The sequence below is a fragment of the Oncorhynchus mykiss genome, chromosome Y, assembly GCF_013265735.2.
Source record: "Oncorhynchus mykiss isolate Arlee chromosome Y, USDA_OmykA_1.1, whole genome shotgun sequence".
NCBI lineage: Eukaryota > Metazoa > Chordata > Actinopteri > Salmoniformes > Salmonidae > Oncorhynchus > Oncorhynchus mykiss.
This window is the reverse complement of record NC_048593.1, coordinates 38,255,656-38,279,954: the sequence shown is the minus strand read 5'-3', so window position 1 is coordinate 38,279,954 and position 24,299 is coordinate 38,255,656. Positions and strand designations below refer to the sequence as shown.

The 24,299-nt window shown below is 43.7% G+C and overlaps 1 protein-coding gene across 1 annotated transcript; it reads left to right on the top strand.

The window, feature by feature from the left end:
* Window positions 1-9,074: 9,074 nt before the first annotated feature.
* On the top strand, window positions 9,075-10,062 carry LOC110509387 (olfactory receptor 2AT4-like). Its single transcript, XM_021590284.2, has one exon. The coding sequence runs from the start codon at window positions 9,075-9,077 to the stop codon at window positions 10,053-10,055; it is 981 nt and encodes a 326-aa protein (XP_021445959.2). The 3' UTR covers window positions 10,056-10,062.
* The last annotated feature ends 14,237 nt before the right edge of the window (window positions 10,063-24,299 follow it).

Below are 24,299 nucleotides of genomic sequence, written 5' to 3'. Positions count from 1 at the left end.
CAAGATAGAGGCATGGTGGCTTCAACACAGCGCCCCCCTATCAGTGATTTAGTGTATATATAAATCATTGATTCCCCATTTGTGTATGTAAGCATAAATGACCCAGTTATGCAGCCAATTAACCTCAACTCCACTATTTACCACAAAACTACAATATTCTGTACTTTCAGGCTTTTCTTTTGGTGCTGAAATCAGCAGCTTAAAATATAATTTTATGTAACGTCGGAGCTCCAGTCCGCCCACAGTTGTCACCGCTCAAAATAAAAGTTTGTTACATTTCCCCTGCAGCGTTGAGAGAAACATATACTGGGAGTTAAACAGCGTGGAACGCAATGTATTCATTAGTGCACAGTAGCAAAACATTTCGCAAGTAAACATTTTCGCAATGAAAACAAGAGTTTTTATTGGACCGTTTAGTACCTCACCCTTTCGTTCTGTTTGCTTCTGTTTGCTTCCATTTGGTTCTTAGTGAATACACCCCTGAGCTCATTCATGACATAGCCTTTCTCTACTCCAATCCCTCTAACTCCCCTCTCAGACAGAGCTGGCTTGCAAAGTTGTTTTTATTTATTTGGACATATTAAACCAAATAGATCACCGTCTTTCTTTGTCTTATTTTAACTTCTACCAATCAAATTCCCCCTTTTTGTTTAGTTCAATGCAGGGCGTTCAGTACAGTCCCACATGTTGTTACAGATGCAATCCACAAGGTGGCAGTATGACCTCAGTTTTATCTGAGCAAGGAGAAGGAAATGTATCAATCACAGCCACACACTCTCAGTCACATTAAAATGAGAGACTCGCATTGAATGGAGGGGACGACGACACAGTTTATCTTGAAAAATTTGTATTTATCCCATTGTTTTCCGTCCAAGATCATACTGAGTGTGTAAAATCCACAATCGCAGGACTCCTACACCCAACCTCCTTCCCAACCTCTCATCTCTTAGCAACAGCTGTGTTCACCTTGGTTCCTTGTACAGCTTTATCATAACTTTTTAAGTAGGGAGGAATTCAGACCCAAGTTACATAAATTGAGCTTCCTTTTTTATGCACCTTTCTCTCCACGTATTCTGACCATGAAATGAAGCAGGAAGGGAAAGATTCCTAAGGGAAACGTGTCAGCAAGGTATTCATGTGGGGTGGAGATGCAGAAATTGAGGTGCGTCAGAAGTGTGTCTACAGATATGCTGTATTCTGACCTTGATTTCAGCAAACTTTTCCATAGTGAAAAATACATAGCTGTGTCGTTATTCCACATTTTTATTCTAGGCCTATGGCTTCTTAATTTGCTGGAGTGACATTTGGAGACCCAAGCCGAGGCTGTAGCCCAGCGGTATCACACTCATTCCATGGAGGACCTAGTGTCTGTGGGGTGTTGTTTCTTTCTTTCAGTGAAGACCAGGCACGGTGAGTTCTTTACTAACTCATCAGTCAAGTAAAAGAGAGAAGCGAAAAAAACACTCGTCCCGACGTCGTGGAATGAGTTTGACACGCGCTGTAGCCTATGGAAACCTGTGTGCACAGACAGTAGCACCAAACCTATTGAGTTAATTTAGTTGATTAATGCGCTATAGATTGTTTTAATTATTTGCGCGGACTTTTACGTTTTTTTTGTACCTTTTCTAGCGTATTCAATACTATCCGCTATATCAATATTAGGCCTAATCGCCCAACATCAGTGCCCGACCTCACTAATGTTCTTGTGGCTGTATGGAAGCAAGTCCTCTCAGCAATGTTCCAACATCTAGTGGAAAGTCTTCCCAGAAGAGTGGAGGCTGTTATGGCAGCAATGTTCCAACATCTAGTGGAAAGCCTTCCCTGAATAGTGGAGGCTGTTATAGCAGCAATGTTCCAACATCTAGTGGAAAGCCTTCCCTGAATAGTGGAGGCTGTTATAGCAGCAATGTTCCAACATCTAGTGGAAAGCCTTCCCAGAAGAGTGGAGGCTGTTATAGCAGCAACGTTCCAACATCTAGTGGAAAGCCTTCCCAGAAGACTGGAGACTGTTATAGCAGCAATGTTCCAACATCTAGTGGAAAGCCTTCCCAGAAGAGTGGAGGCTGTTATAGCAGCAACGTTCCAACATCTAGTGGAAAGCCTTCCCAGAAGACTGGAGGCTGTTATAGCAGCAATGTTCCAACATCTAGCCGAAAGCCTTCCCAGAAGAGTGGAGGCTGTTACAGCAGAAAAGGGGGGTGGACCAACTCCATATTAATGCCCATGATTTTGGAATGAGATGTTCGACAAGCAGGTGTCCACATACTTTTGATCGTGTAGTGTATATAGAGCGTGTGACATTTATTAGAAAACAGAAAGCAAAGTGCTTATTTGTGCTTTGAGGCGTTAATCTACCAGTCTGTAGATTATGTCATTGTACATACGTGGAATTCTTTCTTCAATGTAAGTATTGTGGTGAGTTTGTATTACCTTGTATATTAAATTCAAATCTAATGGCTGTTTAGGGTCAACTTGGGGAGAGTGGGTCCACCGAGAGACTGAAGTGAGATGAGTGGAGGCCACATGCACACCTCAGAGAAGCGATTGATGCCCTCCCATGAGTGGAGGCCACATGCACACCTCAGAGAAGCGATTGATGCCCTCCCATGAGTGGAGGCCACATGCACACCTCAGAGAAGCGTCTGATGCCCTCCCATGAGTGGAGGCCACATGTACACCTCAGAGAAGTGTCTGATGCCCTCCCATGAGTGGAGGCCCCATGTACACCTCAGAGAAGTGTCTGATGCCCTCCCATGAGTGGAGGCCCCATGTACACATCAGAGAAGTGTCTGATGCCCTCCCAGTCACCCGGTCCCAATCCCTTGGATAGAGACCCTCTCCACTCTCTCCATTGATTCTGAGATATAATAACAAACAATAAATAACAATAATGATTCCTCTCCTAATCCGTCCAGAACTCTTATTCATTTTACAGCAGGTTTGCAAGTCACACAAATAAATACAATTACATTGAATTGTAGTTAAATCCTTCCTTCTCTCCCAAACCAAACATATCCCTCTCCACCTCCCCTTCCTTGTTTTCTCCCCACTTTACCACAAACAAGCCAAGCTTGTCCCAACCTCCGGCCCTTGCCCACCGAAGCTACACTTGTCTCTACCTCCCATCCTTGCCCACCACTCAGACACACTTACTCCAATCTATCCATCGACTTACTCATCCATTCACATTCATTCCCGCCCAACATACACCAATGGCCTTCCTAAGAGTTACACCAGCAGAGTCCTTACTGCTGGACAGAGGAGAGGTTAACCACTGGCCTTCCTAAGAGTCCTTACTGTTGGACAGAGGTGAGGTTAACCACTGGCCTTCCTAAGAGTCCTTACTGTTGGACAGAGGGGAGGTTAACCACTGGCCTTCCTAAGAGTCCTTACTGTTGGACAGAGGGGAGGTTAACCACTGGCCTTCCTAAGAGTCCTTACTGCTGGACAGAGGGGAGGTTAACTACTGGCCTTCCTAAGAGTCCTTACTGCTGGACAGAGGGGAGGTTAACCACTGGCCTTCCTAAGAGTACATACTGTTGGACAGAGGGTAAGTTAACCACTGGCCTTCCTAATAGTACTTACTGTTGGACAGAGGGGAGGTTAACCACTGGCCTTCCTAAGAGTCCTTACTGCTGGACAGAGGGGAGGTTAACTACTTAAAGGTTACATAATCAGGGTGCTACTTTTACTGTGGTGTGTGTGTTTGTGTGTGTTCTGTGTTTCCCTTTATAATTACTGCTCATTAAAGTTAATGAGGGCTTCATGAAGTTTGCTCAATGCCCAGGAGTAAGGGGCTCTTTGTGTGTGTGTCTTCTTTTATAATTGCCAGAGAGCATAGGGTGTTCATTGTAGCCAGATTAATTAACACTAAAGAGATTTTGTTTACAGGCAAGGTCATTACCCAGCATACCCCTGGGATGACATAACAAAACAAAAAAACTCAGAACACTACACAGGAAGTCCCAAAAGCAGAGATTAGAGAAATCTTGTCTTGTCAGGGGTCGTAAGGGATTGTCCCATTTCTCTGTTTGTGTGTGTGTGTGAGATAGAGGGAGAGAGCATATATGTGTGTGAGTTTGCTGTTTACGAAAAGCAGGTGAGAAAATATGTTTTGGGGTCAGGGGCATGTTTCTCTGTTTGTATTTATACATTAACTTCAGTCATTTTGCATCACTATGACTAAACACAACATAACTTCTTTGGGAACGGGGGCAGTATTGAGTAGCTTGGATGAATAAGGTGCTCAGAGTGAACTGCCTGCTACTCAGGCCCAGAAGCTAGAATATGTAGATTCGGATAGGAAACACTCCAAAGTTTCCAAAACTGTTAAAATAATGTCTGTGAGTATAATATAACTCATATGGCAGGCAAAAACCTGACAAAAATCCAACCAGGAAGTGGGAAATCTGAGGTTTGTAGTTGCCTATCCAATATGCTGTGTCTATGGGGTCAAATTGCACTTCTTAAGGCTTCCACTATATGTCAACAGTCTTTAGAACGTTATTTCAGGCTTCTACTATTAAGAGGGAGCGAATAAGAGCTGTTTGAACCAGTGGTCTGGCTGAAAGCCTTTACTTTAGTCACGCGCGCAGCCGTGAGCGCGAGCTCCGTTCCCTTTCATTTCCATACTAAAGACAAAGGAATTGTCCGGTTGGAATTTTAAGATTTATGAAAAAAAACACCCTAAAACTTGATTATATACATCGTTTGACATGTTTCGAAGAACTGTAATGGAACTGTTTTGATTTTTCATCTGAACTTTGTGCTCGCGCCTTGTGCATTTGGATTGGTGAACGAAACGCACTAACAAAAGGGAGGTATTTGGACATAAATATTAGCTTTATCGAACAAAACACACATTTATTGTCTAACATGGAGTCCTGGGAGTGCCATCCGGTGAAGATCATCAAAGGTTAGTGATTAATTTCAACGCTATTTCTGTCTTTTGTGACACCCCTCCTTGGTTGGACAATGGCTGTAGGGTTTCCTTGGCTAGGCGCTGACCTAGCATAATCGCAAAGTGTGCTTTCCCCGTAAAGCCTTTTTGAAATCAAACAAGAAGTTTATCTTTAAAATGGTATATAACGCTAGCGTCCCACAACGCTAGCGTCCCACATATCCCAGAGATGATAACAAGGTGTGTTATTATGTTTCACTTTCTATGAAGGTTGTCTCTCGGGTCCTTCCTGTATGACAGGATGTGTTGTTTGTCAACTCACTTGGTACAATATGGGTTCATTAAATGACTAGAAAGCAACATATTCAATTATTGGATATTCTTTGCAAATATTTCTTATTTTATACTATTTATTTTTTTCACTCCATATACAAACTTATCCAAACAACAATTACAGACACACACAAAAAATGACTACATCTCATCTCATCTACCCAGACCTGCATGCTCATCCCCAAATCCCTAGTGCCTGCAATATGTTTGCTACTTGGCCTTAAATTGTATCAATTTGTTTTCTTGTCACCCATGCTATTTCAAAATGTTAATAGTAAATCACTAGATTTTTCCATTCTGTTAATCATGGCGGATTGATTTCCATGTTTTTATTGTACTTATTTTCAAGATGAGTGATGAGAATCGTCCAGCCTGTTGGGTATCTCACCACACCTCCACATGCCATGTCTTCAAATATGCAGACAGACGGGTTAAATGTACGTTTACAATGTAATACTTCTGACAGACAACTTTGTAGCTCCGCCCGCAATTTACAGACTTTATAGCATTCCCAGAAAGTATGGATTATTGATTCATTGTTAGATTTACACTTAAGACATGACTCTGCTGTTGTACTGGATAATTTGTGAATTTTGTCTCTTGTACAATAAACTATATACATTAGTTTGTGCTGGATTAAGCATATATTAACTGTCATTTAATTAGTTATGTTCCAACACTCCCTCCATCTTGTGCCAACATCAGTTCTTTTTAAGTCTTGGTTAGTTTATATTTGTCAGTTGGATAAACTCACTGCAAGGTGATATGTAACTTTTTTTTCTGTCATGGAAATAAATGACAACCACAACAAGTCTTATACGGTCTCTATGCCTTTAGTTTTCCGGTATGTTTCCGGTATGTTTCCGGTATGTTTTCCGGTATGTTTCTGGTACGGACCAATGTATCTGTGAATTGTGGAAAGCTTCCCAAGGATTGTTTCACCAGGTAGTTTTTAGGGAGTGACATTGATTCTTGTAGAATACCATTCATTTTCTTCCATATTGTTATTAACTATGAAGTTATTAACTATGTTGTGTTATTAACTATTTTCTTACCTTCATGCTTTGAAAATAGACACGTAAAAAAAGATTCTGTGGATGAGAATGCACATCTTCAATATGTACCCTCTTTAGTACATTTAACATTATGTTGTAAGTAAAAGCCTTGGGTAGCGAGTTGATACAATTCTAAGTCTGGAAGGTTAAAACCACCCTCAGACTTAGGAAGATGTTATTAACCTGTAGTTGTTGCCTCTCTTTGAAAGTAAAACAAGGTTTGGTCAAAGGGCTCGACAGGGGTGGTCATAAGACCTGACTGTGCTTTGAACACTGGGAACCTGGCTGACCTAATCTACATAAGTACAGTGCCTTGCTAAAGTATTCGGCCCCCTTGAACTTTGCGACCTTTTGCCACATTTCAGGCTTCAAACATAAAGATATAAAACTGTATTTTTTTTGTGAAGAATCAACAAAAAGTGGGACACAATCATGAAGTGGAACGACATTTATTGGATATTTCAAACTTTTTTAACAAATCAAAAACTGAAAAATTGGGCGTGCAAAATTATTCCAATAAATGTCGTTCCACTTCATGATTGTGTCCCACTTGTTGTTGATTCTTCACAAAAAAAACAGTTTTATATCTTTATGTTTGAAGCCTGAAATGTGGCAAAAGGTCTCAAAGTTCAAGGGGGCCGAATACTTTCGCAAGGCACTGTACCTACCAAACCCATCCCAACCCAACCTACCAAACCCGTACCAACCCAACCTACCAAACCCGTCCCAACCCAACCTACCAAACCCGTCCCAACCCAACCTACCAAACCCGTCCCAACCCAACCTACCAAACCCATCTCAACCCAACCTACCAAACCCATCCCATCCCAACCCAACCTGCCATACCCATCCCAACCCATCCCAACCCAACCTACCAAACCCATCCCATCTCACTTTTTGTGCATAGCCCATTTTAGGGGAGCAAAAGTATTGGGACAAATTCACTTATATGTGTATTAAAGTAGCTGTGTACAAAACGTGCTGTAATTTCTAAACGGTTCACCCAAAATGGATAAAATTAAAGCTGACAGTCTGCACGTTATCCTCATAGTCATTGTTTGATTTCAAATCCAAAGTCTTGAAGTATAGAGCCAAAATAATAAGGAGGGCACTGTATGTGTCAATCTCATAAACTGAGCTGGTTTCTGACAAGCAGAGCCGCGGTGCTCTGTAGGCCTATTTGTGCTTTTGGTTTTAAACACATAGAAATCTAGTTTGATAAGATTTGTTTAACCTTTCTCTGGCTACTTGGCCTACAATGATTGGGAAAGACAACCAAGCTAATCAACAGGAGAACAGCAGAAAAACAACAATTAAATCCCTTACCACAAGATGCTCTATGTTGGGCTTCACTCTCATTATCTAATGACCAAAAACTGATAATTAGGCCTTGATATTTAGCTTAATTAAGTGGGTTTGTCATGCGTTGGTTGTTTTTGAAGACATACATGTAGCTAATAACTCCATTCTGTTGAATTCTCCAAGGATCAGTTAAAGTAAACTCTCACATAAGATAATAACTTCCAATATTTGGAGAGTTGATTAGCCATTTTAATGACATCTCTTGGGGACAGTTGGGGGCTTATATACGTATAGTGGACAGAGCAGCAGAGATACAGCTGTTGGTGTTACTGCAGGATTCAGGGACAGAGAGTCAGAGAGTCAGAGAGATAGAGGGATAATCTCTCACACCACCTGAACCTGTGGTGGAACACAGCCAATAGACAGACCCGGACCATCAACTCTCCCACCTGAACCTGTCGTGGTGGAACACAGCCAACAGACCGTCCTGGGCCATCAACTCTTCTACCTGAACCTGTGGTGGAACACAGCCAATAGACCGACCTGGGCCATCAACTCTACTACCTGAACCTGTGGTGGAACACAGCCAGCACAGAGATCCGGACCATCAACTCTCCCACCTGAACCTGCCGTGGAGGAACACAGCCAACAGACCGACCCAGACCATCAACTCTACTACCTGAACCTGCTGTTGTAGAACACAGCCAACAGAACGACCCATGGTCCATATCACTGTGCCCAGTAAGTAGTTATGGGCTATAGAGTAGAATAGGACTATTCCACAGTACGTAGGCCAAGGCTTTAGAGTAGAATAGTACTATTCCACAGTACATAGGCCTAGGCTTTAGAGTAGAATAGGACTATTCCACAGTACATAGGCCTAGGCTTTAGAGTAGAATAGGACTATTCCACAGTACATAGGCCTAGGCTTTAGAGTAGAATAGGAGAATTAATTCGTATTTGTAAAGTGTTGGTGCTGAATTAAGAATGAAAGCTATAAGCCATATCTGGATGTTGGTTGTTGGGGCGGCAGGTAGCCTAGTGTTTAAAGTATTGTACTAGTAACCGAAAGGTTGCAAGATCAACTCCTTGAGCTGACAAGGTAAAGATCTGTCATTCAGCCCCTGAACAAGGCAGTTAAACCACTGTTCCTAGGCCGTCATTGAAAATAAGAATTTGTTCTTAACTGACTTGCCTAGTTAAATAAAAGGTAGGGTGCAATTTTAGCAAAACATGGGTAAGCTTAGATTAAATAGAGTGTAGATTATTCAAGCAATTTATTTGCTGATCAAATCACCATTTTAAGAGAAGACATTATCATACTGGCTGTTGCTACTTGTAAGCTGACTGATGAAGTCCTTATGATCCACACATTGCTAACTCTGTCTCTCTCCTTTCAGGTTTTACGCATCAACGGAGCAAGCGTTTGTGTTTGTCTGTGCATGCATAGACCTGGAGCGCAGGTGTGCGGAACCAGCTCAGCCATGACATTCCTCCGCAGGTTGCAATGGAACGACTCCTCCGTTCTAATCCATCCCCCAGGGTTCTACATCATCGGCTTCACCTCCCTGCCCTTTGCCAACCTCTACTTCATCTTCCTCGCTTTCGTTTACGTGGTGTCAGTCGTGTTCAACACATTTGTGATCTATATAATCATGGTGGACCATCGCCTCCACAACCCCAAGTTTATGGCGGTTGGTAACCTCGCGGTGGTTGATCTGGTGCTGAATACTTGCATTATTCCCGGTATGCTAAAGGCATTTCTTGCTAAGAACAATTTTGTGCCGTTTAATCTGTGTATGGTACAGATGTATGTGTATTATTCCTTCATATCGATGGAATCGTTCTCTATCGCCGTGCTCGCCTATGACCGTATGATCGCCATATGTTTCCCTCTGAGGCACGGCTCCATCAACACCATGACGAGTATGTCGTGTATTCTTGGTGTCATCTGGTGCTTCTGTCTTGGTATACAGATATTCAGCACCGCCATTATGACCAGGCTGTCCTACTGCGATTCCGTTAATGTCTACAGCTATTTCTGTGATTACGCACCAGTGTTTCGGCTGGCATGTAACGACAACACCCTGCAATGGGCTGTGGCTTCAGTTCTGAGCCTGGTTATCCTCCTCGGCCCACTGTCCTTCATCATTCTGTCATACATGAGTATTCTAATCGCTGTGTTCAGGATGAAAAGCGTTGAGAGTCGTGTGAAAGCGCTGGCCACCTGCACTGAGCACCTCATTCTAGTGGCAGTATTCTTCTTTCCAGTTCTGATTATTTTCATGGTTGGGTTATTAGCGCGCATCAAACCAGACCCCGACCTGCGCGTACTGAGCCTGTCGCTGGCCTCGTGCATTCCGCCCTGTCTCAACCCCATAGTCTACTCTCTGAAAACTAAAGAGATCAAGAGCAAAGTGCTCACCATGTTCAGGAGAATTAAAGTTCAAGTAGTTAACGATTGATCTTTACGCATAGGTTGCTACATAGGTTGCTAAATGCGCAGTGGCGGTTCTAGCTTGTATGGCTTCCTGGGCAACCCCCCCTTCAACCCCCCCCCCCCCCAAAAAAAACACCATTCTGCACTAACTGTAATTACACCATCAACCAAGAGTCAAGACTAAACCAATTCACCTCGGTGGTGTGCAGACTGGTTTTATATTGTTCTTAACGATTTCACACAAACCAGAGAAAAATGCTAAAATATGTCTGTGAAATTATATATTCACAGTATTATGAATGAATTGTTGTTTATTTGGTAGCATTTCACAGTGTGACTGATTTTACTAATTGCATTAGTACTGTACAAAGTTAGAGGTGTGCTAATTGATAGATTCCCCGTTCCCGAAGGTGACATGATGTCATTGATGTAACGTGCAAATGAGCAAAAGAAAACCAATCGCGCAAATGTCACCATTACGATTGTTTTTGTGAGGACGCCCCAGTACCGCCCCCGACAAGATGCTGCCCTGAGCGGCTGTCCATACCTCGCCTACACCTAAATCCACCACCGTACGTGCGTAAAGTCAAGGGTGTTGAAATGGGGAGACATGCATGTAACTCATACATAACTTATCTTGTCCCGTTGAATATTAAATATAAAGCACTTGGCATTTTCACCGTTTAAATAGGAGTTCATAACGAGTGAATGACGTGTTTTGTTTTTAATATTTTCATTGATGATTGTGTCCATCTATTTTTGAACACAGAGGTATCACAGATATTATTATCAATGACTTACATTTCCTTTTCAGCTTTCCTACAAGACAGAGGTGGCTAGAGGAATACGCTATAGGAGGGTGGGCTCATTGTAATGGCTGAAATGGAAAAAATAGAATGGTATTAATCACATCAAACTTTTGTTTGAGTCTATCCTATCAATTCCATTCCAGTCAGCCCGTCCTCCTATAGCTTGACTACACATTCTGCAATAACTCCATATTTGCACTTCCTCACCCTGTGTCATCAACCAACCAAACAATATTCCCAAGATCCATCTTCTAGTAATAAAGCAGAAAATCAAACACATACTGTATCTCTGTAATGTTTTACTTTCTGAGTGCTTCAACAGGTTTAATAAAGCTACCTGGTTGATCCTGTTCTTTTATCAATATGTTCTCAATATTTGTCACTACACTTTTACCTGTTTAAGTTCTGATCTGTAAAGCTCACTGGACTGCAATACGTTGTAAAGAAATAAAGTGTATTATTATTATTATCATCATCATCCTAATCCTATGTCATCAACCAAATGTAATCCCTTGAAATGGGCATGGTAGGCTCTATAACCGACTGAATATTCCCAACATCTTCTAGTAATAAAGCAGAAAATCAAACACATACTGTATCTCTGTAATGTTTTACTTTCTGAGTGCTTCAACAGGTTTAATAAAGCTACCTGGTTGATCCGGTTCTTTTATCAATATGTTCTCAATATTTGTCACTGTGTTTTTACCTGTTTAAGTCCTGATATGTAAAGCTCACTGGACTGCAATATATTCTAAGAAAGATGGTAAAGAAATAAAGTATATTATTATTATTGTCATCATGCTTTGTGAAATACAAGCCTTGGCACTAACTGCAGGGTTAGAAACAAGCGCATTTTAGGAGTATAGTCAAATATCAGTTTGCAAACAATGTTAACTTCTTTTAATGTTAATAAACCCTCCATAAAACATGGTATTTTTTTTTGCTTTCTTGAGTAACGCAGCTCATAAATGCAGGTGTTTCAGCCTAGCGCAGTACTTGCTGTGGTGGTGGGGCAGCCAGTGGAAAATACTGAGCGTAGTTGTTGGTAATGTTCTCTAGTTGCGCCGTGATTGGCTCAGTGTTCTGTCACTCATGGGGACAATGTGTCACTGCCAAATGTAATGGTAGAGCTTGAAAATTCAAGCTCCTTGGGTGCTGAATTAGAGTGCTTTGTATGTGTATTCATTTTTGTAAATGTGTTTGATCAAAATATAACCTTTTTATAATCCTAATAGTTTAGGCCAGTATTCATGGGCCTACCTATTACCGTGGTAGCTTACAGATCCATAGCTGTTGTTCAGGTAGTGTCTGGGGTGTAATTGCAATATAAGCTGTTTCTCTTGGTGACACACGAGTGACACACACACACGAGTGACACACACACACGAGTGACACACACACACACGAGTGACACACACACACGAGTGACACACACACACGAGTGACACACACACACGAGTGACACACACACACGAGTGACACACACACATGAGAGACACACACACACGAGTGACACACACACACATGAGAGACACACACACACGAGTGACACACACACACGAGTGACACACACACACGAGTGACACACACACACGAGTGACACACACACATGAGAGACACACCCCAGCCACATTTGAATTTAAACAGTGATAGAATGTTTAGGTTCTATCAATTATAGAAATAGTTGAATAACATTCACATTTTTTGTATCGTTATATGAGAACATAACCCACAAAAGCCCCCGAGCTACAACATTGTGCATTCCAGTGTTCCAGTGTTTAAACGTGACGTAATCTTGGCCTCAATTCACCATTTCAAACCTACCTTTGTCTAATCAGTTCCGTGTATGCAAAAATAAGAAGTTCAGATTTATACACCAACGACGTCATTACATTAAAAGCCAGACTAACATGGAAGGGACACAAATCTAATTTTATGTGTCATATGCGCCAAATACAACAGTTGTAGACCTTACAGTGAAATGCTTACTTACAAGCCCTAAGCCAACAATGCAGTACAATAAATAGGGTTAAGAAATTATTTACTAAATAAACTACAGTAAAATAAATATATAAACACTAACACAATAAAATAACAATAACGAGGCTATATACAGGGGGTACTGGTACTGAGTCAATGTGCGGGGAGACAGGTTGGTCAAGGTAATTTGTACATGTAGGTAAAGAGACTAGAAAATACACTGCGAGGAGCAGAAGTGTAAACAGCAAGTAGCAGCAGTGTAAAAACAAAGGCGGGGGGGGGGTTAATGTAAATATTCCGTATGGCCATTTTATTAATTGTTCACCGGTCTTATGGCTTGGGGGTAGAAGCTGTTAAGAAGCCTTTTGTACCCAAACTTGGCAATCTGGTTCCACTTGCTGGGTAGTAGCAGAGAGAACAGTCTATATGATCTGGGTGACTGGAGTCGTTGACCATTTTTGGGGCCTTCCTCTGACACTGCCTAGTACATAGTTCATGGATGGCAGGAACCTTGGTCCCAGTGATTTACTGGGCCATACACAGTACCCTCTGTAGGGCCTTATGGTTGAATGCCGAGCAGTTGACATACCAGGCAGTGATGCAACCAGGCAGTGATGCAACCACTCAGGATGCTCTCAATTTTGCAGCTGTAGAACTTTGAGGATCTGGGGACCCATGCCAAATCTTTTCAGTCTCCTGAGGGGGGAAAATGTGTTGTCGTGCCCTCTTCACAACGGTCTTGGTGTGTTTGGACCATGATAGTTTGTTGGTGATGTGTACACCAGTGAACTTGAAGCTCTCGACCCACTCCACTACAGTCCCGCCAATGTGAATCGGGGTGTGGTCGGGCCTTCCTTTTCCTGTAGTCCATGATTATCTCCTTTGTCTTGCTCACGTTGAGGGAGAGGTTGTTGTCCTGGCACCACACTGCCAGGTCTCTGACCAGCTCCCTATAGGCTGTCTCATCAGTGTGGAGTGTGATTGAGATGCATCGTCTGTGAATCTGTTGGGGCGTTATACGAATTGGAGTGGATCTAGGGATTGCGGGATGATGGTGTTGATGTGAGCCATGACCAGCCTTTCAAAGCACTTCATGGCTACAGACGTGATTTCTACTGGGCGGTAGTCCTTTAGGCTGGTCACCTTTGATTTCTTGGTCACAGGGACTATAATAGTCTGCTTGAAACATGTAGGTATTACAGGGAGTGGTTGAAAATGTCAGTGAAGACGCTTGCCAGGTGGTCCATGCATGCTCATGTCCTGGTAGTCCGTCTGGCCCTGCGGTCTTGTGAATCTTGACCTTTTTAAAGGTCTTGCTCACATAGGCTACCAAGAGCATTATGACAAAGTTGTCTGGAACAGCTGGTGCTCTCATGCATGCTTCAGTATTGCTTGCCTCGAAGCAAGCATAAATTACATTTTGCTCATCTGCTAGGCTCATCTGGTGGGCAGCTCGCGGCTGGGTTTCCCTTTGTAGTTCGTAATAGTTTGCAAGCCCTGCCAAATCCGGTGTAGCAAGATTCAACCTTAGTTCTGTATTGATGCTTTGCCTGTTTGATGGTTCGTCTGAGGGCATAGCAGGGTTTATTATAAGGTCCGGATAATGTCCTGCTCCTTGAAAGCGGAAGCTCTAGCCTTTAGCTCGGTGTGGAAGTTGCCTGTAATCCACAGCTTCTGGTTGGGATATGAACGTACGGTCACTGTGGGGACGACGTCATTGATGCATTTATTGATGAAGCCAGTAAACGAGGTGGATACTCCTCAATACCATTGGATGAATCCCAGAACATATTCCAGTCTGTGCTAGCTAAACAGTTCTGTAGTGTATCATTCGCGTCATCTGACCACTTCCGTATTGAGCGAGTCACTGGTACTTCCTGCTTTAGTTTTTGCTTGTAAGCATGAATCAGGAGGATAAAATTATGGTCAGATTTGACAAACTGGAGGCCGACGGAGAGCTTTGTATGCGTCTCTGCGTGGTGAGTTTTTTTCCTCTGGTTGCACATGCTGGTAAAAATGGGTGAAACAGATTTAAGTTCGCCTGCATTAAAGTCCCCGGCGACTAGGAGCGCCGCTTAACAGATCCACTGTAAAACTGTTAGCATATACCCTGTTACCGTATTGCTGTATTGCTGTTAAAACTTCTCTGGGATGGTAGCGTCTGAGATCGTTCAGGACGTGAGCGTCCCACCTCACCAAAAGCCAGTGAAATTGCAGGGCGCCAAATTCAAATCAACAGAAATCTCATAATTAAAATTCCTCAAACATACAAGTATTATACACCATTTTAAATATACACTTGTTGTTAATCCAGCCATAGTGTCTGATTTCAAAAAGGCTTTACGGTGAAAGCACACCTTTTTATTATGTTAGGTCAGCGCCTAGCCACAGAAGCCATAGAGATTTTCCAAAGGAGGGGTGTCACAAAAGACAGAAATAGCGTTAAAATTAATCACTAACCTTTGATGATCGTCACCCAGGACTCCATGTTAGACAATAAATGTGTGTTTTGTTCGATAAAGTTCATCTTTATGTCCAAAAACCTCATTTGAAATTGGTGCATTATGTTCAGAAATGCATTGTTTCAAACAAACATCCGGTGAATGTGCAGAGAGCCACATCAAATTACAGAAATACTCATCATAAACATTGATGAAAGATACAAGTGATACATACACACAATTAACAATAAACTTCTCCTTAATGCAAAAAAAATGTTTTATTGCAAAAGCACACCATGCAATTATGTTAGGTCAGCACCTTGCCCCAGAAAAACATACATCCATTTTCCAACCAAGGAGAGGTGTCAAAAAACTCAGAAATAGCTTATAAACTTATAAATATTCACTTACCTTTGATGATCTTCATCGGAATGCACTTCCAGGAATCCCAGTTCCACAATAAATGTTTGTTTTGTTCGATAAAGTCCATAATTTATGTCCAAATACCTTCTTTTTGTTCGCGCGTTTAGTTCACAAATCCAAATTCACAAGGCGCGAGCACTAGGTCCAGACGAAAAGTCCAAAAGGTTCTATTACAGTTTGTAGAAACATGTGAAACGATGTATATAATCAATCTTTAGGATGTTTTTAACATAAATCTTCAATAATATTCCAACCAGACAATTCCTGTCTTTAGAAATGAAAGGGAACGAAGCTCGCTCTCACGGCCGCTCATGGCTTAGCTCATGGCATTCTGCCAGACCCCTGGTTCAAACAGCTCTTTTTCGCACCCTTTTCACAGTAGAAGCCTGAAACAACGTTCTAAAGACTGTTGACATCTAGTGGAAGCCTTAGGAAGTGCAATATGACCCCATAGACATTGTATATTGGATTGGCAATCACTTAAAAAAACTACAAACCTCATATTCCCCACTTCCTGGTTGGATTTTTCTCAGGTTTTCGCCTGCCATATGAGTTGTGTTATACTCACAGACATCCTTCAAACAGTTTTAGAAACTTCAGAGTGTTTTCTATCCAAATCTACTAATAATATGCATATATGGGCCTGAGTAGCAGGCAGTTTACTCTGGGCACGTTATTCAGCCAAGCTACTCAATACTGCCCCCCAGAAGTTATTAACAGATCCCCTGTTCTGTATTACTGTCCCATGTTTCCTTCACTCATGCTGCCAAACATACCCTTGTAAAACTGACCATCCTACCGATCCTCGACTTTGGCGATGTCATTTACAAAATATTCTCCAATACCCTACTCAATAAATTGGATCCAGTCTATCACAGTGCTATTCATTTTGTCACCAAAGCCCCATATACTACCCACCACTGCGCTCTCATTGGCTAGCCCTCGCTTCATACTCGTCGCCAAACCCACGGGCTCCAGGTCATCTACAAGACCCTGCTAGGTAAAGTCCCCCCTTATCTCAGCTCGCTGGTCACCATAGCAGCACCCACCTGTAGCACGCGCTCCAGCAGGCATATCTCTCTGGTCACCCGCAAAACCAATTCTTCCTTTGGCCGCCTCTCCTTTCAGTTCTCTGCTGTTGCGCACGGTGTCTCCAGTACGCATTCATAGCCCGGTGCGCTCTATTCCAGCTCCTCGCATTTGCCCGGCTAGAATGGGCATCCAGCCAGGATGGATGGTGCCGGCTCAGCGCTCCTGGTCTCCAGTACACCTCTTTGGACCAGGATATCCTGCGCCGGCTCTGCGTACTGTGTCTCCAGTGCGTCTGCACAGCACAGGGCGTCCTGTGCCAGCGCCCCACACTTGCCGGGCTCAAGTGAGCATCCAGCCAGGACGCATTGTGCCAGCTCTACACTCCAGATCTCCAGTCCGCCTCCACAGTCCAGTATGTCCTGTGCCTCCTCCCCGCACTCGCCCTGAGGTGCGTGTCATCAGCCCGGTGCCACCTGTACCGGTCCCATGCACCAGGCCTCCAGTGTGCCTCCAGAGTCCAGTACGTCCTGTGCCTGCTCCTCGCACTCACCCTGAGGTGCGTGTCTTCAGCCCGGTGCCACCAGTGCTGGCCCCACGCATCAGGTCTCCAGTGCGCCTCCACAGTCCAGAGCTTCCGGCGACAGTTCCCAGTCCAGAGCATCCGGCGACAGTTCCCAGTCCAGAGCTTCCGGCAACAGTTCCCAGTCCAGAGCTTCCAGGAACAGTACACAGTCCAGAGCTTCCGGCGACGTTTCACAGTCCGGAACCTCCAACGTCTGGCCACAGTCCTGAACCTCCAACGACGGGCCACAGTCCGGAACGCCCAACGACGGTCCACAGTCCGGAACTTCCAACAACGGTCCACAGTCTGGAACCTCCACCGACAGTCCACAGTCCGAAACCTCCACCGACAGTCCACAGTCCGGAACCTCCAGCGAAGTATCCCAGTCCGGGGTCTCCAGCGACTGTCCCCAGTCCGGGGTCTCCAGCTACGGTTCCCAGTCCGGGGTCTCCAGCGACGGTCCCCAGTCCGGGGTCTGCGCCTTGGTCCGATCCTTATAACGAACGTGACACATAGATTGTGTATGTGTGCCATTTAAAGGGTGAGTGGCAAGACAAAAGATTTGAAGTGCCTTTGAATGGTGTATGGTAGTAGGTGCAGGCGCACCAGTGGAATGCTTTTGACACCTTGTAAAGTCTATTCCCCAACGAATTTACGGTTCTGAGGGCAAAAGTGGGTGCAACCGAATATTAGGAAGGTGTTCCTAATGTTTTGTACACTCAGTATGCTCCTCACTTTTAAGACTTCTAATCAGGAAATGTGATATTAATATGGTGTGCTCCCACATTAGATATTCTAAAGAATGTTTACCGTCACATAAAATGAGTGATAAAGCAACTGGTTTTGAAAGTCAGTTATTTTTGTTATCTCTTTTCACAGAGCATGTTAAATATTTCTGCTGTGAACATAGTGAAAGTGAGGGCTTTAAAATACAATACATTTTTTGGGGGGACTTTGAAATTAATTGTATATTAGCCATTGATTGTTAAAGAACGTAATTGAAATGCATCATGAGCTTAGTTCAACTGTCTTACCCAATCAGAAGCCATAATATAAAGCTGTTTTACAGGGCCTATAGAACGTCTACACCCCCTTGAACTGTTTTTCTTTTTTCAATCTTCACCAATGACCTGCTACTGGTACTAAGTGAAGCCTGTGTGTCTGTTTACGCTGACGACTCAACATTATACACGTCAGCTACCACAGCAAGTGAAATCACTGCAACACTTAACAAAGAGCTGCAATCACTTTCAGAATTGGAGTAATAAGCTAGTAATACATATTTAAAAAACTAAAAGCATTGTGTTTGGGACAAATCATTCACTAAACCTCAAATAAAACTTGTAACGGATCATGTGGAATAGGAGACTAAACTGCTTGGTGTAACCCTGGATGGTAAACTGTCATGGTCAAAACATATCGATGCTATGTTGACATTGTTAGTTTTGATGCTATCGATGCTATGTTGACAACTAGTTTTGTCTTACCTGGACTATTGCCCATTCACATGGTTGTGCCCCAAAGAGGGACATGGCAGCACGTCTGGCACTTAAATGTACACACAGAGCTTGTATTAATGACATGCATGTCAGTCTCTCCTGGCTTAAAGCAGAGGAGAGATTGACTTCATCACTACTTGTATTTATGAGCGGTATTGACATGTTGAATGCACCGAGCTGTCTGTTTGAACTACTGGCGCACAGCTAAGACAACCATGTATACCCCATAAGACATGCCACCAGAGGTCTCTTCACAGTCCCCAAGTCCAGAACAGACTATGGGAGGCACACAATACTACATAGAGCCATGACTACATGGAACTCTTTTCCACATCAAATAACTCATGCAAGCAGTAAAAAAAATAAAATAAAAAAATAAACATGCTACACCTTATGGAACAGCACAGACTGGGAAGCGACACACATGCCAGCACACACACTCTACACACACATACATTGTAATATTGTTGTATGGTGGTATTATACATGTTGTATTGTAGATATGTAGTGGTGTAATAATGTTGTATGATGTACTGTGTTATTATAGTTTTGTGTGTGATGTAATAATAATAATTGCCTCAATGTGTTTGGACGCCATGAAGATCCGGGATGCTGGCCTTCTAGGAAGAGTTCCTCTGTCCAGTGTCTGTGTTCTTTGCCCATCTTAATATTTTCTATTTATTGGCCAGTCTGAGATATATCCTTTTCTTTACAACTCTGCCTAGAAGGCCAGCATCCTGGAGTCGCCTCTTCACTGTTGACATTGAGACGGGTGTTTTGCGAGTACTATTTAACTGCCAGTTGAGGACTTGTGAGGCAGATAATTCTCAAACTAGACCCTGTACTTGTCCTCTTGCTCAGTTGTGCACCAGGGCCTCGCAACTCGTCTTTCTATTCTGGTTAGAGTCCGTTTGCGCTGTTCTGTGAAGGGAGTAGTACACAGCTTTGTAAGAGAACTTCAGTTTCTTGGCAATTTCCCACATGGAATAGCCTTCATTTCTCAGAATAGGAATAGACTGATCTTTGTTTCTGGACATTTTGAGACATTTCGAACCAACAAATGCTGATTCTCCAGATACTCAACTAGTCTAAAGACGGCCAGTTGGATTGCTAGTTTAGAAAACAAGGACATTTCTAAGTGACCCCAAACTTTTGAACGGTAGTGTACATATGGACAGACTGACAGACAGATGGACAGAACCAGAGGCTGACAGACTTGTCTCTGACCTCACCATAGCAGTAGAGGATCACCTGTCCACGAGAGATGTCTCTGGATATTCTGATCGAGCCAGATACTCCATCTGGCACGGAGCGAGAAGTAGAACAGGGAACAGGACTCTCTCTGCTTCTACATCTGCATTGCTTGCTGTTTGGGGTTTTAGACTGGGTTTCTGTATAGCACTTTGTGACATTGGCTGATGTGATTGACAGTAGAAACCAGTTCATCAGTAGAGCGAAGGTCCGGTTGAGGTGAGTCCAAGTGAGCAGTGTGTGTGAGTAGTTCTGAAAGTGAGGCTGGTGTTGGGGCTGCAGGACTGGTTCAGAACACTCAGCGTGGGAAAAATCACCGTGGCAATGCGCACGTCCTGGCTGGACTGGACCACAGTAAAGTCACCTGTAAAATCATGGAATGGTCATTATAAGGTCACACAGGAAGTTTTTTATCTCTTCGTGCTTACTGAACATGTCTACCTTCCAAATGGCACCTTATTCCCTGCATTGTGAACTACTGTTGACCAGAGCTCCATGGGCCCTGGCAAAAAAAATGTAGTGCACTATATATGGAATAGGGTACCATTTGGAACACAGTGATAAGTATGATAAAGAACTTGCTGATCTAAAAGAAACTCACCTGTGTCTCTTAAGCAGGCTTACTGCCTGGGCGTGACACCGCAGTTTCAGCAAGTGTCTCAGAACTACACTTCCCAGCAGGCTTAGCTCCACCACCCAGCACCATCTCTCTTTCTCAACCTCCTCCTGGCCCTGCGATTGGTTGTTGTATTTCCTGCTCACACAGACACTCTCCCAGGACTCAGGTGGAGGTCTGGCTTGGTGGAGGCACAGGTAGAGTGGTGCTATGGGGATGGAGCACCGGTAGTGCAGGCTGGGGTCGGGGCTAATCAGGTAAAGCAGCAGGTGGTAGACGCTCAGGTAGGAGTCGCCATGGTAACACGCAGAGGGGTCGACAACATTGTCCCAAGGCTCTCGTGGTATCACTGGACCCAGAATCCTTCTCCTTTGGGCTGATATTTTCTGTGATTAGTCCCAAGAATGCCAGTTCTAAGCCCTTCTTCTCTCTGATTTGTTTAGAATCACTGTCCTCATTTTCAATATCTCCTTAAGCCCTGCCTTCAACACCACCCTCAGTGCCAGCTGTCACATCACCCCCGGAGCCCTGAGCTCGGCTCTGATTGAGCAGTACCAGGCGTAACTGCACCCCTCACACGGCACAGTGCTCATAATCTCCCCCAAACACCAATGACAATGCCTCTCCTTTGTCCCAAACACTTCTCCTCTTCTCTCAGTCACTCCTCTTCTCTCCATCCAACTCTGTCCCTTCCTCCCTTTCCCTCCCTCTGTCCATGGTATGAGCACACAGCTGTAAGCCCTGTCCTCCAATATCATCCCACGGGCGTAGTTAATTATTGTGGCCACCAGGTGTCACCCTTTCCTAGGGCTGAATCAGACAGACACACCAGGGGAGAGACATGACACAGGAGCACTCTAATTCTGTTGTTGCTGGTAGTTTGGGGACTTTGTGCCCCTGGGCCTGCTACACACACCCTCTGCCTGGTCCCCTTATCCCTGTCTGGGGGTGTTTAGCCATTCTCCCTGGTTTTGTGGGTGGTTGAGGCACTTTATGCATTTGTCCTGTAGTTTGTGTTGCAGGTGACTGGGGTAGCCATTCTTCAGGGCTGTGTCGATGTCCTCAAAGCACTCCTGTGGAGTGGAAATAAAGCTCTGAAGTCATAGAATGCAAACATGGAACACATGTGTTCTTCATGTCTTTCTTTTTATTTTTGGGATTTGTGTGTATTGTTTTGTAATGTTAAAAACATGTATTTTTCTATCCATAGACACATCCTATGTGTTTTAATCAAATCAACTACAGTACCAGTTTGGACACACCTACTCATTCCAGGGTTTGATTGATTATGTCATTGAATTAAACCATGCAACAATTAATTTGTTAATAACCTGTGGCACCATGGAAGAGTATTTATAGAGATGCTGTTTTCTGAAATAAACTCTTACAACAACAACAATTCCTTGTGAATCTGATAACTAGAATGTGTCGACATTCCAAGACACTTTATGTCATCCTATGTTCAGATATGTCCCAGACACTAACTGATCTGACATCATATTCTTTAAGTACCAACAGACACTTTGAACTGGTTGAGAAAGTGAAATATTGTTCCATTTCCCAACATTTTGATGTTACCATACTCTCTCTATGTTAACAAAGGGCTTTCCAAGAGTCCATTCTGTAGAGTGGTGAGAAAAGGGGGAAAGGTATTTATGGGGTCATAAACCACACCCAACATGGCAACGTCATGACAGTTCGGCTTTGTTGGGTTCAATCTAGCAATTATCCTGCAAGTTGCAAACCAACATAAAAATGATCGTGGGTTGTCCTGTTTGTGGACCATCGTTGTGGTCCCCCTCTGGTGATTGATCCGGGTTGGGCTTATGCGAATGAAGCAGGCCGCTCCAAGGCTGGGCAGAGGATGTCCGGATTGGTATCTCTGTTCCGGACCCGTCGTCTGTTCGTCCAGACTGGAAGATCTGGGCTGTAGCTTAGGTAGATGTTAACAACGCACTCACACACACTCATAAAATATATCATTACATTTCCTCCCCAATGAGCGGCGTTGTGGCACTAACTGATGGTTGTATGGGGAAGTTGTTTACGGCTCTATCACTTCCTAAGTGTCAAAGAAAATCAATAAAAACAAAAGATAGATACAAAATATAGTTATCACACCTTTTAATCATCTAATTGGACTCTATTCTATATACGTCCAAGGTCTTGGCAAAATGACCCTATCATGTTATTGTCTAATGTCATATCTAGGGCGTTCCTAATTTGCAGTGTGTTGCTAAGGGCGCTCGCTATCTTATGATGATAACTACATGATAAGTCTACAACTGTAAGGCACTAGTTTTGGGCAGTCTGAAGGGATGACCTATGTAGTCCTGGGGATAAACTGGTGAGTACTGTAGCTGTAGGTTCAAAGGCCCCAGGGTACATTTTCAACTTACCCAGGCTGGCATTTTGCTCGGACCCTTAGGTGATCCTGGCATAAATCCTAACTGGATGTGGAGGTGTGAGTTTATGCTTACACAACCGCGCAGGCCAAGGGAAGGAAACCAGGTATCCTGGAAGACTACAACTTGTTCAGAATTAGTCTGACGTAATCAGGTAATTTTCAGGTCAATGCCTGGTGGTCAGTCAGAATATGTGTCGAGGGAGTCTGTAGTGGTTTTACTACCAGTCACTGTCTTCCACTATTGTAGTGGTGGTAGGTATGAAGAAGTCTATTTCATAGCTATGTTATCCACGGAGGAGCTAACCTCACGACGGAAGTGCTCTATAAGCACTGAACCAGTCGTATGCTGTGTGATCATGCTTCATGACTTCTAATAGCTTTCCTCCTGAATGGAGGGTTATATTTATTTGTGGCATGTGTGTTGACCATCAGAAGAGTGTTCTGGAGATTCCCTTCCCCGTGTTACAATCTGAGTGACTACTAAGTCCTCTGTCGCTGTTATCAATAGCAATTTGACTTGTGAGGTCTCTAATCCTCTTACTGATTGTGGCTGGACTGACTGTGGCATTGGTACTGGTACTCAAGGGGACCAGTTATTCTACTGATTTATTATGAAATGTTATCCTACGGGAACACATGACTAGAGCATTTTACTAGCTGTATTGTAGTTGAACCTACACATGGCATGACTATTTTTGCCATTTGTTTGAGGTGGAAGTCCACTGGACTTCTGTTACGACCAGTGTGGTACACCTCAGTAATATCTTAGATGTGTTCTAAGATAATCCCAGTCTAGGGGCCTGCTCCTCACTGTTCTCATAGGGGAGTTTACAACTAGATCTGTTTTCTGCTCTGGTGGCCTAGTACGGTGTTGCACATGGTCTCAACCCCCCCCCCCCCCCCCCCACCGGCCCGATGAGACTCATCATGACTCTGGGCTACTATTCCCCCCTTTGTGTCTCGGGACCCCCACCGGCCTCGATGAGACTCATCATGACTCTGGGCTAGTATTCCCCCTCTTTGTGTCTCGGGACCCCCACCGGCCCGATGAGACTCATCATGACTCTGGGCTAGTATTCCCCCTCTTTGTGTCTCGGGACCCCCACCGGCCTCGATGAGACTCATCATGACTCTGGGCTAGTATTCCCCCTCTTTGTGTCTCGGGACCCCCACCGGCCTCGATGAGACTCATCATGACTCTGGGCTAGTATTCCCCCTCTTTGTGTCTCGGGACCCCCACCGGCCTCGA